General features: G+C 32.5%; 1 protein-coding gene across 9 annotated transcripts in view; it reads left to right on the plus strand.

The window, feature by feature from the left end:
- Klhl13 (kelch like family member 13) overlaps positions 1–15,821 on the plus strand; it is a 181,854-nt gene that overhangs the window by 144,377 nt on the left and 21,656 nt on the right. For all 9 annotated transcript variants that reach the window (XM_040284680.2, XM_040284640.2, XM_005319397.3 and 6 more), the window contains 2 exons: positions 13,643–13,775; positions 14,320–14,516. In XM_040284680.2, the coding sequence (XP_040140614.1) occupies positions 13,643–13,775; positions 14,320–14,516 (330 nt within the window). The remainder of the gene's footprint in view (positions 1–13,642; positions 13,776–14,319; positions 14,517–15,821) is intronic.

The following is a 15,821-nucleotide window of genomic DNA, read 5'->3' on the forward strand; positions in this document are numbered from 1 at the left end:
AAATATCCAGTTATTTTTTGTTCTATCCAAGCTAAACAGAGAATGTGTTAGACAAAATGGAGCTGATCAAAAGTGATGTGTGAACCAAATTAGACGTCTGGTTGGCATGAATGCATCTTGTAGATTAGTCATCTTTATTAAATAGGCTTTAGCAAACTAGAGTGTCAAAGACAGTGCCTGGAAAGACATTTGATAACTAATAGGCTTGGATTCCTAGAACCCTGAACAAATCCCAAGAGATTCTGTGATGGAATTAGCAGTGCAAATTACTTTTATTGAAATAAAGAAGATTAACCAGGGTTAGCTAAAGTACTGATTGGTAAAATCAAGGATGCTCTCATTTCCCACACTCTTTGCTGCTAAATCTATGGTTACTTATCATTGGAAATCTTCCATTCTTTGAAGTCTCCCTATTGTCCCTAGATGACAATATCTATCTTTTACTACTTAACCCTATGGTAATTATTTGAGTCATACCCTTCCTAACACCTTCAGTTTTTAAAATAATACTGTTATTGAGATATGATTCACATATTATAAAATTAACCCACTTAAAGTATATAATACAATGATGTTTAGTATATTCACAGGATTGTGTAACTATCACCACAGTCAATTGTATAACATTATCATCACCTCAAGAAGGAACCTGTATTGCTGGACACAGTGACACATACCTGTTTTCCCAGTGACTCCAGAGGCTAAGGCGGGAGGATCACAGGCTCAAAGCCAGCCTCAGCAACTTAGTGAGGCCCTGTCTCTAAATAAAATATTAAAAAGGGTTGGGGATGTTGCTCAGTGGTTAAGTGCCCCTGGGTTCAATCCCCAGTACCAAAAATAAAAAAAAAAAAAGAAAAAAAGAAAAAGAAAGAAAGAAACTTATATTTGTGTCTATGGATATAACTCAGTGATAGAGTGCTTATCAAGAAAGTGCAAGCCTGTGGGTTCAATTCCATTACCAGAGGGTGGAGAAGAAGGAAGAATAAAAGAAAGAAATCCTTATCTATTATCAGTTACTCCCTATTTGTCCCCAGCCCCTTCCTCAATTGTAAGCAACTATTAATCCACTATCTCTATAGTTCTACTTATTCTGAGCATTTCATATAATTTAAAGCATGTGCTATGTGTTCTTTTGTGACTAGTTTCTTTTACTTAGCATAATGTTTTCAAGGTTGGTCCATGTTGTAGCATGCAACATGTTTGCTTCCTTTCTGTGGCCAAGTAATATTCTACTGTATGGATGTACCATAATTTGTTCATCCATTGATGGACATTTGAATTTTCCCATAATTTAACCATGAATAATGCTGCTATGATCATTCATGTAGATACTTAGGAATAGAATTATTGGTTCCAGGTAATTCTTTGTTTAATCTTTTGAAGAAATGCCAGAGGGTTTTTCAAAATGGTTGTACCATTTTATATTTACACTGGCAGTATAGAAGTTTCCAATTTCTTCACAGGCTTACCAGTACTTATTGGCTTCTCTTTTTTATTGTACTCATACTTCTGGTTTTGATTTGCATTTTCCTGATTTGCTAATAATGTTGAATATTTTAAAATTTGTGCCTATGGTCATTTGGATGTGATCTTTAGAGAAATGTCTGGTCAGGTTCTTTGCTCATTTTTCATTTGGGTTATTTATAATTTTAGTGTTAGGTAGCAAGAATTCTTAAGGGATTTGTACTTATCTGGTCAGTAGTTTATAAGTATTTTCTTTGAGCATCTTCAGTTTTATGGTTCTTCATTGTTCTGCCATAACTACTTTGCCAATTTCCAATCCCTTTTCCATTCAACCATATAATCTTTCCTTTGGCAATACCTGAGCAGAGTTAAATAAAGGGTCAAGGTAAATACCTGGAATATTTCTTATTTTTACTATTCCCTAAACAAATATTTTTTTCATTTATAAGTGTTCTTACACCTATTTCCTCTCCTTCAAATGTCCTTTCTTTATTGTATCTGTATGTTAAGCCCCAATTTAATCATAATGACTCAAGTTAAATGGCCTTTGTATAAAATGTTTATTTTTTGGCATTTTAAAATAAATTTTTATCTGATACATAAAAACATAAAAATTACATATTTATGGGATACCATGTGATATTTCAGTACATTTATATATTGTATAATGTTTAAGTTAGGTTAGCTATATCTGTATCCTCAAACTTTCATCATTTCTCTACGGTGAAAACATTCAAATTGCTTTCTTCTAGCTTTTTGAAGTATGCAGTACAATTATGGTTATATTCATCCTATTGTGTGATAGCTTAGCAAACATCTTGCTCCTAACTATAATGTAGTATCCATTGATCAACCTCTCTCCATGTGAAATGTTTCTTGACCAAAGCAGAGTTAGTGGCTTCTCCTGTATACACACCATTTAGCACTTTTTGATATCACCTCTCAGTGAGGTCCTCAATATCTGGGTGCTAAATTGTTGTTTCTGTATGTCTTTTACCTAGGGTTGGGGTGCCTGGTGATACTTAATAAATATTCATTTTTGATGTTATTAGTATCATAATTAAAAAGAGATAATATATTATGTACCTGGCACAGACGAACCATTCAGTGCCTTTTACTGCTCTTATGGATATTGGTTGTGGAATAAATGAATTCGGGTGGCAGCTTTTAAATTATTTTCATATGTATTTGCCTTGTTGAAAATTGAAAACAATGTCATGAGAGAAAGGACAATATTGATTTTTTCTAATTTATAGATAAGGAAACTGAATCTCACAGAAGTTAGGAGGTTTTCCCAAATATACATAAACAGTAAATGACAAGTACTAGGACTTGACCCAGATATGCTGACTATAAATTTGCATTTATGTATCTTCTAATCTTTCTATAAACTGCATTATCTTTTAAACATAATGTCTAAATATTGTTTATTAACTAAAAGTATAAAAACACGTTAATAAAGGATAAAAGATAATCTGGCATGAACAATACAGGTTTCATTTTTGATTGAAACAGAATTATGCAGATTATCTTCTTGCCTGTCTGTCCTTCTTCCCCTCCCCTGCCCAAAAGGAAGAAACAAAAATAGGATCAAACTATTACCTACCAGTTTGAAGCATTACTGTTAGGACAAAGAGACCATAATGAGGATACTGTGCTTCATCTGGTGGCAATGTATATTAATTGCATAATACTTACATAGGGGAGAAGAAATCATTTCCTGATTATTGGCTATGCTTATTGAAACCTATAAAAGCTTGAAAATGCCTCCCTTCTTTGGCTAGCTAGGTTGCTAATTGGCATTTTCTCACTTTAAAGATTAGTGCCTATAAAACTGCTCTTTCCATGTTTTCTTCCATTTTATCTATTTATTTTCCCTCTCTAATTTTAGATCTGATGTCAAAGTAAGATATAATTTTATAGCTTTAAGTTATTATCTAGCTAATAGAGTGTTAAAGAAATAGATTATTCCAAAAACCTATATACACGCAAGTAGTGTATTGCTTTCCACTGGATTAACTTCATGGAATGTTTTTCCTGGGGTAAGTGCTTCGGTTGCTGATCATGTTGTATTGATGAACTGTACCCTATTTCAAAACATCATGATTATAAGAGAAGCAGTTTAAAAACTATACTGTTAACATAAGAAACAGATGTGTAATGACTAGGAGAGATCCATTTTACAGAAGAATCGTACTAATAATTTATATTATTGAGCTTTATATGAAAATGGTACTTTCCTTCATCTCAACTCTTTAAGGGCAGCTAGAATATAGAGAAATGAATCTCTAGGTTTTCTTGGGAGTAGCTCTTGGGACACTCAAGGTACAATAAGTTATTCATATAGTTCCAATTGAATGTATATCTTTATTTTTATTTATTTTTATTTTTTATTATTAGTTGTTCAAAACATTACAAAGCTCTTGACATATCATATTTCATACATTTGATTCAAGCGGATTATGAACTCCCATTTTTACCCCATATACAGATTGCAAAATGAATTACAGTAGATGGGGTAGAGAGAGAAGATGGGAGGGGAGGGGAGGGGAGGGGAGGGGGATAGTAGAAGATAGGAAGGGCAGCAGAATACAACATACACTAGTATGGCAGTATGTAAAAAAGTGGATGTGTATCTTTAAATCTAAGTTGAAAGACTGTCTATGTTCCTTTTTAGGTCACTTTAGTGTGTTATTATCCTGCTGTCTCAATTGAGCATTTTTTGGTTATTTAGCATGTGTTGATAGGACTAGTTCATATTAGCTCAAGAGTCAAAATACTATAATACATAAATTCAATTTATGATTATTATGTATTAATTCAGTTTGTTATTAATTAATTTTGTATCTTACAAACTTAATAAACTATTAGTTCTAGAATGTTTTTGGAGGTTCTATAAGATTTTCAACATAGACAGTCATTTCACCTGTAAAGAAAAATGGTTTTATTTCTTCCTTTCCAGTCTTTTTATTTCTTTTCTTGTGTTATTACACTGTGTAGAACCTCCAGAAAAATGCTGAATAAAATTGATGAGAATGTATGTTCTTGCTTTATTTTTGATATTATGGGGAAAAGCATTCCAGTCTTTGGGTATAATGTTATTTGTGGGTTTGAGGAAGTTCCTTTTTAGTTTTAGTTAGCTGGGAGTCCCTACACCCAATCAGAAACAAATGTTGGATTTCATGTAATAGGTATTGAGATGATCTAATAATTTTTCTTTTTTAGTTTGTTAATATGGTCAGTTATATTGATTGATGTTTGAATGACAAAGCAATCTTGTAGTAAAGGCATAAACCCTCCTTGGTCATGATGGAATGCCCTTTTAAAATACTGTTCAATTTGATTTGATAAAATCTTGTTGAGAATTTTTATATGTATGCTCCTGTAGAATTTTGATCTTGGTTTTTCTTTAGTTGTCTTTGTCTGGTTTTGTTATTAATGCTAGCAGCTAATGAATCAATTCAATAGTAGAGTAATTGACTAGTATGGGCTAGGCTCTGGGTACAATCCTAAAAAGAAAAATAAAGATAACTCCAACCATATGGAATAAATTGGAATGTATCCCCTTCCCCTAATAATCTGGATGTGGTTATGAAGTATTGCTGTTCTTTTTTCTTTGTTGTTTGGTGTGTCACATCAGTGAAACCATCTGAGATTAGAGTTTTCTTTGGGGGAAGATTTTAAATTCAATTTTATACTAGTATGACTATTTGGGCTTTCTGTTTCTTCTAGAGAAAACTTTAGTAGCTGTGTCTTTTAAGGAATTTGTCCATTTCAATTGAGTTGTCAAATTTTTCAGCACACACTTGTTCAAATTTTCTGATCATCTTTTTAATATTTGTAGAATTAGTAGTAATATTAAATCTATCAGTCCTGGCATTTGTAGTTTGTACTTTCTGCCTTCTCCCCTTTGGTCAGTCTTGCTAGAAATTTTTAGGTTCATGGATCTTAAAGAAATAGCTTTTGGTTTTATTGTGTTTTCTCTATTTTCCTATTTTATATTTTATTGATTACTACCCTGATCTATTATGTCCACTCTCCTTTTTAACTTACAATTAATTTACTCTCTTAGTTCAGATTTCTTAAGGGGGAAATTGTGGTCTTTTATATGAGACTTTTTAAAAATTTTATAATATAGACATTTACTTGTATAAATTTAATCTTAAGTATAGCTTTAGCTGTTTCCCCCTTTCCCATCCCCCCTTTTGATACATTGTATTTTCACTTAGCTAAAAATGCTTTCTATTTTCCCTTTTAAATTCTTCATGGGTTATTTAGAATTATATAATTAAATTTCTAAATATTTGGGGACTTTCCAGAGACCTTTCTGTTTTTGATTTCTAATTTAATTAAAACTGGTCAGAAAACATACTTTGTATGACTTAAATACCTTAAAAATTTTAAAATTGCTTTATATTTTAAAAAGTCTAGTATTATAGCTCACAATATGATCTGTCTTGGTAAAAGTCACATATGTGCCTGAAAATAATTTGCATTCCTTTATTTGGACTAGATGAAGTTGGTTGATATGGTTAAGTCTTACTCTATAAATTTTGACTAGATGAAGTTAGTTGATTTAAGTCTTCTGTATCCTTACTAATTTCTGTCACTTTTTAAATTCAGTTTTTGAGAGAACAGAATTGAAGTCTACAACTGCAATTGTGAATCTGTTTATTTATCTTGGTAGTTCTTTCAGGTTTTGCTTCATATATTTTGAAACTCTCGTATTACACATAAGCATTTAAGTATTTTATGTTCTCTTGGCAAAATGACAGTTATCATGAAATTACTTTATCCCTGTAAATAATCTTTGCTCTGAAATCTATTTTGTATGTTACTACAGTCATACCATCTGTGTTTTAGTTAGTGTTTACTTGGTATATGTGTTACCATACCTTTACTTTTTATTTTGTAAATTGGAACAGAGCAAAACAAAGTGATTTTTATTTGCATATAATTTTGAGTTTTAGCAAATATACAGTTTAATTTAGTCATTACAATTATGATGCAGAACTATTACATGATCCCAATTTATTCTTTTTTATTACCCTTTGATTGTTACCTCCCTTAAACCTTGGGAATTACCTGTTTTCTGTCATTATATTTTTTGTTGTTTTGAAAATATTTTCTAAATCATCATACAGTCTGTAAACATCTGAGAATAGCTTCTGTTATATAGTCTAGGCCTTGAGATCCATTCACTTTGTCATGTGTATTAGTAGACTGTTTCCTTTTATGACTGAGCAGTGTTTTGTGTTATAGAACTTCATAGCGTTTCTTTTTGATATTCTTCCACTTAAACTACCACCCATCTCCCTGGTACTTTCCACTTACCTATACTCTTTTTGATCTTTCTACCTGAAACTGGAGTGTATTTCCCCTGTTATGCCATGTACTTAGCACAACTACATCCATGTTCTAGGTCTAAGGACACGGAGAAAGTAGAAACATTAGGTAGTCACCACAAAGAGGCCATCACAGCTCCTATGACCAGAGAAGGTTTTTCTCATTCAGAGTTTTAGGCATCTACTACCTTCACTTTCAACACTATCAATGTTCCCACCACCACTGCTTTGGAATTGCCTGGGAATTGGGAATATGTTACCATGTGCCCCTTTCAGGTTGCAAGATGCTCTAAGTCCAGGCCTGGTATCCTGGAGGGGTGGGGGTGGGGAGTAGGGATGGGGTAGGGACTCACCATTAGTACAGTATACCTTTGCATTTTGATTTTCTTTCCCAATTCACCTACTATTAACATTTTTTCATTTACTTTTTAAAAAAATATTTTTTAGTTATACATGGACAGAATATCTTTGTTTATTTATTTTTGTGTGGTGCTGAGGATCGAATCCAGTGCCTCATATGTGTGAGGCAAGCACTCTGCCACTGAGCCACAACCCAGCCCCTTTTTTCATTTAATCTTAAGGCTTGAGAGGTGATGCCAGAGCAGCATTTATTTTAGAGCCAACTTTTCCCTAGTACTAAGGCAAAATTCTTTTGTGAACTCTAAGGCCCTAGCATTATGAGCTTTCCATTCCTATGGTTTATTTATTTATTTATTTATTTATTTATTTATTTTTACTGTTATGGTTATTATGTTATTTTTTTAATCTTTTTTTATTGTTGGTTGTTCAAAACATTACATAGTTCTTGATATATCATATTTCACATTTTGATTCAAGTGGGTTATGAACTCCCATTTTACCCCGTATACAGCTTGCAGAATCACATCAGTTACACTTCCATTGATTTACATGTTGATATACTCCTGTCTGTTGTATTCTGCTGCCTTTCCTATCCTCTACTATCCCCCCTCCCCTCCCCTCCCCTCCCCTCTTCTCTCTCTACCCCCACTACTGTAATTCATTCCTCCCCCTTGTATTATTTTTCCCTTTCCCCTCACTTCCTCTTGTATGTAATTTTGCATAACCCTGAGGGTCTCCTTCCATTTCCATGCAATTTCCCTTCTCTCTCCCTTTTCCTCCCACCTCTCATTCTTGTTTAATGTTGGTCTTCTTCTTGTGCTCTTCTTCCCTAGTCTGTTCTTAGTTACTCTCCTTATATCAAAGAAGACATTTGGCATTTGATTTTTAGGGCTTGGCTAGCTTCGCTTAGCATAATCTGCTCTAATGCCATCCATTTCCCTCCAAATTCTATGATTTTGTCATTTCTTAATGCAGAGTAATACTCCATTGTGTATAAATGCCACATTTTTTTTTATCCATTCGTCTATTGAAGGGCATCTAGGTTGGTTCCATAGTCTTGCTATTGTGAATTGTGCTGCTATGAACATCGATGTAGCAGTGTCCCTGTAGTATGCTCTTTTTAGGTCTTTAGGGAATAGACCTAGGTTTAAATAGGAACTCTTCCCACCCCTTTGTGAGTCTTAGAGATTGATCCATATGCTCTTTTGGGTGGTTCTTTCCCCCCAAATTCTCTTATTATTCACCTGCATCCTTGAGAGGGGCTATTTTCAGCTGTCTAACGCCCCCTCTCTCTGTGCAGAATTCTCTTATATTTTGCCCCACAGATTTAGCTGCGTTGATCTCCTCAGACTCTCAATCTTGGGAGAAAGCAGGGTTTTACTTAAGTTCCTACTCCCTGTATCTCTATCTGGAATCTCTAGGTAGTAAATTTTAACAATTATAGGGCTCACCTTATTTGTTTCTCTTTTTTCATGGATACCTCTCCTTTGATCATTTTAAACTACTCTTTTCATACATTTTTTTCTAGTTTTAAGGTGTTTCAGAGGTAACTAAAACCAATCTCTGTCTCTCCGTCTTCACTGGACACAGAAATTTATAGGCTATAATTAAGTGCTAAATTATGAAACCTAGACTGAAGGCACCTAATTATTTTAAAGGAGATTTATTTGGAGATCACTTTACAAAGGAGGTCAAATTTCATCTAGCATTTGAAGGAAGGAAGACATTCCATGTGAAAAATAATGGCATAAATGAAAGCTCTGGAAAGGAGTAAGCCTGCATTTTTACCAGTGAGACAATATGGAGAACTGGATAAGATGAGTTATAGTACATAGGAAAATAATAAAAATAACATTTGATAATAAAGTTGGGCCAAATAAGAGAAGTCATTGAAAACCAGGAGTTGTGATATAATACAGTGATAGAGAACCATTAGAAATATTCTAAACTCTGAGCAGTGTTATATAATGAGAGCAGAGTTTAATATTTATATCAACTTTTATGTTCAACCTGTGTTTTCCTTTTAACATAAGTATATCTGTTCTCCTTCTTTCCTATGAATAAAATGAAGAGTGGCTTCATAAAAAACATGGCTGGTATTGTTTTGATCAGATACATCACATTTATTTTAGCACTGAAGTAAAGTCATTTCATAACCTTCTTTTCTTTAGTTTTTATTCTTTATTCATAAAACACACTTTTCATCAGTAATTTTTATTGCTTTTTTCAGTATATATTTCCTGTTTTCTCTATTTTGTTTTTGGAATTACAGTCATCAAAACTAGTAAGTTCTTTTCAATGCAGAAGTTAGTAGAAAGATTTGCTTGTTACATTGTTTTTAAAATATATTTTTAGTTGTAGGTGAACACGATACCTTTATTTTATTTATTTATTTTTACGTGGTGCTGAGGATTGAACTCAGTGCCTCACATGTGCTAGGCAAGTGCTTTTCCACTGAACTACAACTTCAGCCCCTATTAGATTGTTTTTTCCACACCTTACAGTATCACTGTAGCTTTTCCATAATGGAATTATATTTCATGTAAAAGCTATTTACATCCAATCAACTTTTTAAGGAAACTATTTATATCTTGTCTGTTTTCCATATTATAATTCTAAAATGCCAACTCATTATCTTCTGATTAAATATGGTTATTATAAAGTTTATCAAACTCATTTAATATATTTTAGTCTTTCAGGGTAGTAGATATATATCTCCCTCTATTTAATAGCATTAAAAGTTTTGATACATTGGGTAAATTTAAGTCAGAGGAGGAAAAACACATTTTAATACCCTTTTGTTTCCTCTCAAAAGGATATGAGGATAAAGAGAATATATGGGGAGATTGGTAGAATATAGAAAGGGAAATATTAAAGACATTAAGGACAGATAAATCCCTCTTAAAATCAAGGTCCAGAAGAAGTAGAAAAATACAAAACTAAGAAAAGTGTTGAATTTAAATCAACATAAGCAGTTTTTAAGGACAATCTAGAAAGCCAATTGGAAATTGAGCAATTTACATAAAGCAGAGTTGTTTAGGTACATATAGTTGACTAGCATATGGAGATAGATAACATAATTTATAGAAATCTTTTGAGAAGAGTGAGTATAAATTTGATGGAAGAAAATGATTTTGAAATGAAAGGATTTATTTTGAGTATGCAAGCTATCTTCATGACTCTTTCTAGAGTTAAATGGAGGAAAAAATAATAAGAGTGAGAGTAAAAAACAAATATACCGAAAAACAGGTGGACAGTGTGAAAAAGAATGACCTCCTCTTTTAATGTGTGTACTCCACTAGAAGCTTACAGTTTAAAAGTTTAATTTAGAGAAATAACTATCTTTTGCTATCTAACAGTGTGTATTATGGAAGGAACTTCTCTTTAAGCAGATCTGGGATATTCAGAAAATGGCATACAAACAAGATACCAAGAGTGTGTTAGAAAACAATCTGAATTGACAGATCTCATTTTGATAACGATAGTAATAATCTGAAATAAAATTGGCAAATACAAAATTGGATGGTGAAATTATTCATTTATGCATAAGAAAATAAAGGTTGTGAAATGTGTAGAAAGCAAACTACTTTACATGCAGTGAAAATAAGTGCAAAACCTCACAAAAGCATACAATTTGCCAAAGGTAGATAAATTAAGCTTAGAATAGGAAACACTTAAAATGTGATGAAAATTTTTGAGGCATATGAGTTTCTTTTCTTCTGGGACAGCAGATTATACTGAGAAAGGGTAGAACATTTTTTTATAATAGTGTAAAAGGATACAAATGACCAAATTTGTGAAGAGGGTAAAGGCTTTTGATGTCTTAGCTGATCTGAGTTATCCAGATTTTGAGGATTGTGTCTCCATGTACAATTTTAATGTAATGTGGCAAAATAAGAAATGATACAGTTAATGATACTAGAAGAATTAGCCTTCCTTTTTTTTCAAAGAAAAGAGAAGAAATAATAAATAGTAGGAATGAAGCCTTTCATGTTACTCAATTCTAAATGTTATATATTTGTAGGAATATTTAAAAGGCAGGAGAGCTAGCAAATGAGCGAAGAAGTTTTTTGGTTTTGTTTTAATGGTAGGAAACAACCAACTGGGTATAATCATTGCTTTTGAATAAATGGGGCTTGAATTTTCTCAAAGATTACATTTGCTTTAGAAGAGATTAAAAATTATTTGATGAATGAAAATAAGGGAAGAAGACACACAGTACTTAGTCTCATCTTACTGATATATTGACATCTCCTTTTTGCTAGTACCCAGGGTATATTTCTCCCAAGAAAAATCAAATCTTTTAACTTAACATGAGCTATCAAAATGTTAAAAATACATATGTTTTCTAGCAAACAACTCCATTTCTGAGAATATCTCCAACAAATATACTTTCAGAAGTGTGTGTGTGTGTGTGTGTGTGTATTGCAGCATTGCTTACAATTTTAAAAGTTAAGACACAGTACAAGTGTTCAGTCAGAGTAATTTATGAGTAATTTATGGTGTGTCCCCATTATAGAATACTTTGCATCCTCTAAAAAGAAGATTCCAGAGAGGTAGAAGTTTGCCCATATTATCTGCTCAAGTGAATTTTAAAATGCACAGCCATGTATATGGTCTCCCACTTGAGCTTTGCTTTTAATTTTAAACTTATATTTTTTTGTATTTGGTCTTTTAAAAGCATATATTTAAAAATTTTAACCTGAAATTTATTTGAGGGAATTAAAAAAAATCTGCACTCTCTGGAGTCAACCTTTTCTCCCTAAACTCTGGGTGGGTTTCTTTTCTCTCACACTTTTCCTTTACCATCTACACAAATAAGCACCTTGAGCATAGTTCATTTTCTTATTGAGAGAGGTATCACAAATAAATTTCTACTTCCTAGTTAACTTGTCGACAAAGTGCAAGTTCTACCCAGTACCAAGTGATGACTTCTGGATAAAAGTTGGTTTGTTTGTTGAATTCAAAGATGCTAGTCCCTAAACTCTTCCAGCTGAGGGACTTCTTAGTTGCTTAACTGTCATCCCCCCACTGCAATGTACTCATTCAGTACTTCCTGATGCTCATGCATTTGGAAGGTGATTCTTGTAAACTCATTACACTTTAGATTTCATATATGAATCTTAAAAGAGTTACTTTTTACCTTCATGAGAATATTCCCCCAAAATTGATGTTTCTTTTCCAAGATGAGCTATTGTTCTCTTCCTTCTCCTTTTCTGAATAACAGGGTAATAGATAAAGTAGGGGTTGAATCAATATTTTAAAAAATGTGTTCTTAGTATGTTATGCCTTTTGCTTCTTAAATCTGTGACTCATAACTTTATTTAAAGAAAATTTTACTTGTGGTCATTAAAATATGAAGTTGATTCATTAATCCTTTATATTGGTTCTTGATGTTGTATTATATTATTGTATCTCTATCTTCCCAATTTATTAATAATGAAATATTTCTATATTTGAATCTACATACTCAATCTTGCCAAAATCTTCATACTTTTGGCCTCATTATTAAATTGTATGTTGCCTCTTTCTGATGCATTTTGCCAGCCTGCTATAATCTCTTTGACCTTGTTATTTTTAATTGACAAAAGTGTATATATTCACTGTGTACCACATGATGTTGTAAAATATGTATACATTGTAGAATCATACTTTTATGATCTTAAAAGTGTTTCATTCTCCCCAAAGGGGCAAAGGAACAATTGCCTATTTGATATTGGTTGGGATCATAAGTGATATAGGTGAAAGATTCTTCTTATTATCAGAATCCTGTCTCTCTTCCAAACTATGGGTGCTATCATGTTAATTCTCTGCTAAACCTTTAAGCATTTGGGGACAATTAAGAATTATGTTGGGGCTTCCTGGCCTCCTTTTACCAAAGATAATTAAATTTCAAATTGAAAGATAATTGTCAAGCAGCAGCAATGTACCAAGTATTGGAATTTTTATAGCAAAGTCCTTAGTTCTCAAAGAGAGAGAACTATCTGATTGGTAGAAAGTACTCCTATCTTGCATTTAATGCAGATAGTCTCTCCTTTTTCTCTCAAAAAACAAACCCCAAAATCTTTCATTGAAGTCCTATAATAGGGCTATTAATATATTATTATGGAAATGAGTGTTGTCCAGTCTAATACTCTTACTCTTTGGACAGGAAAACAGAAGACTACATGATTTATTTTTCCAAAACAAGGTAGAATCTCATGTTTGTGTAAAAAATTGAATTTATGTACTTTCCCTATTTGTTCTTAATCTAAATAGCCCTAAAATTTTATCTTTTTCATACAGTGGAATAATATATACATTTCTACTATCAAGAAAGCTGTTTGATTTTTTTTCTTCTTCTCTGGAGTAATTATTCTTTTGGCTCTATTTTCGAAATACATTGTTCCACATGAATATATAAATAGAATTTTAGCCTGGAGCTTTCTAACCCTAACCATTCATTAGTGGCTCAAGTTATATTCTTGTTACAGGGCTTTGACCAGCTTCGACTTGAAGGATTGCTTTGTGATGTGACCCTGATGCCAGGTGATACAGATGATGCTTTCCCTGTACATAGAGTCATGATGGCATCTGCTAGTGACTACTTCAAGGCTATGTTCACAGGTAGCTTGCCTTTTTAAACTCTGCATCTACATTAAACAATATGGAAAATTGTGTTTAAGTCTTTTTATTTCTAATTTGAAATTCAGTTATTTATTCAGTTATTACTTTCAAAGGGAATAATCATCACCAGTATGTGTGATCGTGAGTGGTGCTATACAGCTGTGCATGAAAGTACAGCATGTATGATTTGGGTGATCCACTTTTTCATACATCCATCTTTGTTTCACAGCTTTTCCTTTTCATATCTGAATGGGTCATTAGAGCCTCTATGTCTGACTAATATAATCTTTGATCCATCAAAAGATAGGAAGTGATAGGAGAACATTTTAGAAGTACTTGCATCATATATTACCTCCATTAGTATAGAGATGAGCTTCTTTAAGCACTCTCTTTTAATTGTAAAATGTGCAAAAGCCTGATTCTAGTATGAATGCTTATACAGAAAAGACTTTTCCTTGATTGTATTGCATCTAATTAGCAGCAGAAGTGAGTTTGACCTTAATTATCCACCTTCATTTAATTGAATGTCTTTTTTATATTTAAGGAGGAATGAAAGAACAAGATTTAATGTGCATTAAGCTTCATGGTGTGAGCAAAGTTGGTCTAAGGAAAATTATTGATTTCATTTATACTGCAAAGCTTTCTCTTAATATGGACAACCTTCAAGACACACTGGAAGCTGCCAGCTTTCTACAAATTCTGCCAGTTTTGGACTTCTGTAAAGTATTTCTCATATCTGGGGTAAGATATTTTCAGACGTTTTTTGGTAGATTCCAGTTGTAGCCTGTTTAGAGTGTAGATATGTGCAATTTGCCAATAGAATGGTGTCACATAGTATGTGGTCTAGAAACAAGATTAGATTAAAACAACTACATTTTTACTAAACAGTATCATTTAACAAAACTTTCAGTGTAATCAAATGACATGGAATACTAAGTGTTCAATAAAGATATATACCTTAGCCTGTTTGATAATGTTACATACCTTAATTTGGTTCTATTCATCTTAATGATTTTGCACAATAGTCTTTAATGGAATCCTATGGAAATGTAATCTGAGCTACTAGAAGTCTGTTAAAATATTTTTGGCAGTTTTTTCCCTTCTTTTAGTATAGGAGTTAAGATCTAGACCTAAATTTATGTGCAGACTGTAAAGATACAAGTCTTGGTCTCTTAGGAACGTATTAACTACTGAATAGTGTTTAGCCTTTTTAATGACCAATCAGTGGAGTACTTAGCAGTCACCCAGTTTCTCAAGATAGTGTTTTATTTTAGTTGAGATCCTTAAATTTGATTTTGTGAAACTAAATGCCTGGGCTATGCAGAAATATTGCCAAGGTTCCAGAACACCTACAGCTAGCTTTTATGATTAAGAATTATAGCAGTAGTCATTTTTATATATTTTCTGAATTATTTATTTATGGATAGCATGCTTTTTAAAATTGGTTTTAACTAATATAAATTTTAATATTGGTGAATGATTGCCATTTGGCTTTTAAAAACTCAACACTTTTGAACATGCAATCTTCTTTAAAACACTAAGTTTCAAGAGAGCATGTGCTTAATTATTTTATTGATCAGACAGTCCTTCTCCATCAATTGATGAAGAGATATAGTGGTATATACAGACACAATATAATATTATTCAACCTTTAAAAAGAATGAAATTCTATCATGGATGAGCCTGGAGGACATTGTGTTAGGTGAAATAAGCTAAGCACAGAAAGACTAGTAACATCTGTTTTCACTCATGTGGAAGCTAGAAAAGTTTACCTCATACAAGAGTAGAATAGGCAGAATGAGATCCTAACTAGAATAAGATATATTCCATGCTTATATAATTATATCAAAATGGATTCTTCTGTCATGTATAATTAAAAATATACAATAAAAAAGAGTAGAATAGATTTTGCTAGAGGTCCAGAAGGATAGGGATGTGGGAGGTGTGATATAGGGAGAGGTTGGTTAATGGGTACAAAAATAAGGTCAGATAGGAAGAATAAGTTTAGTGGTCTATTATACAATAGGGTGACTATAATTAGCCATA

Source organism: Ictidomys tridecemlineatus, chromosome X (genome assembly GCF_052094955.1).
Source record: "Ictidomys tridecemlineatus isolate mIctTri1 chromosome X, mIctTri1.hap1, whole genome shotgun sequence".
Lineage (NCBI taxonomy): Eukaryota > Metazoa > Chordata > Mammalia > Rodentia > Sciuridae > Ictidomys > Ictidomys tridecemlineatus.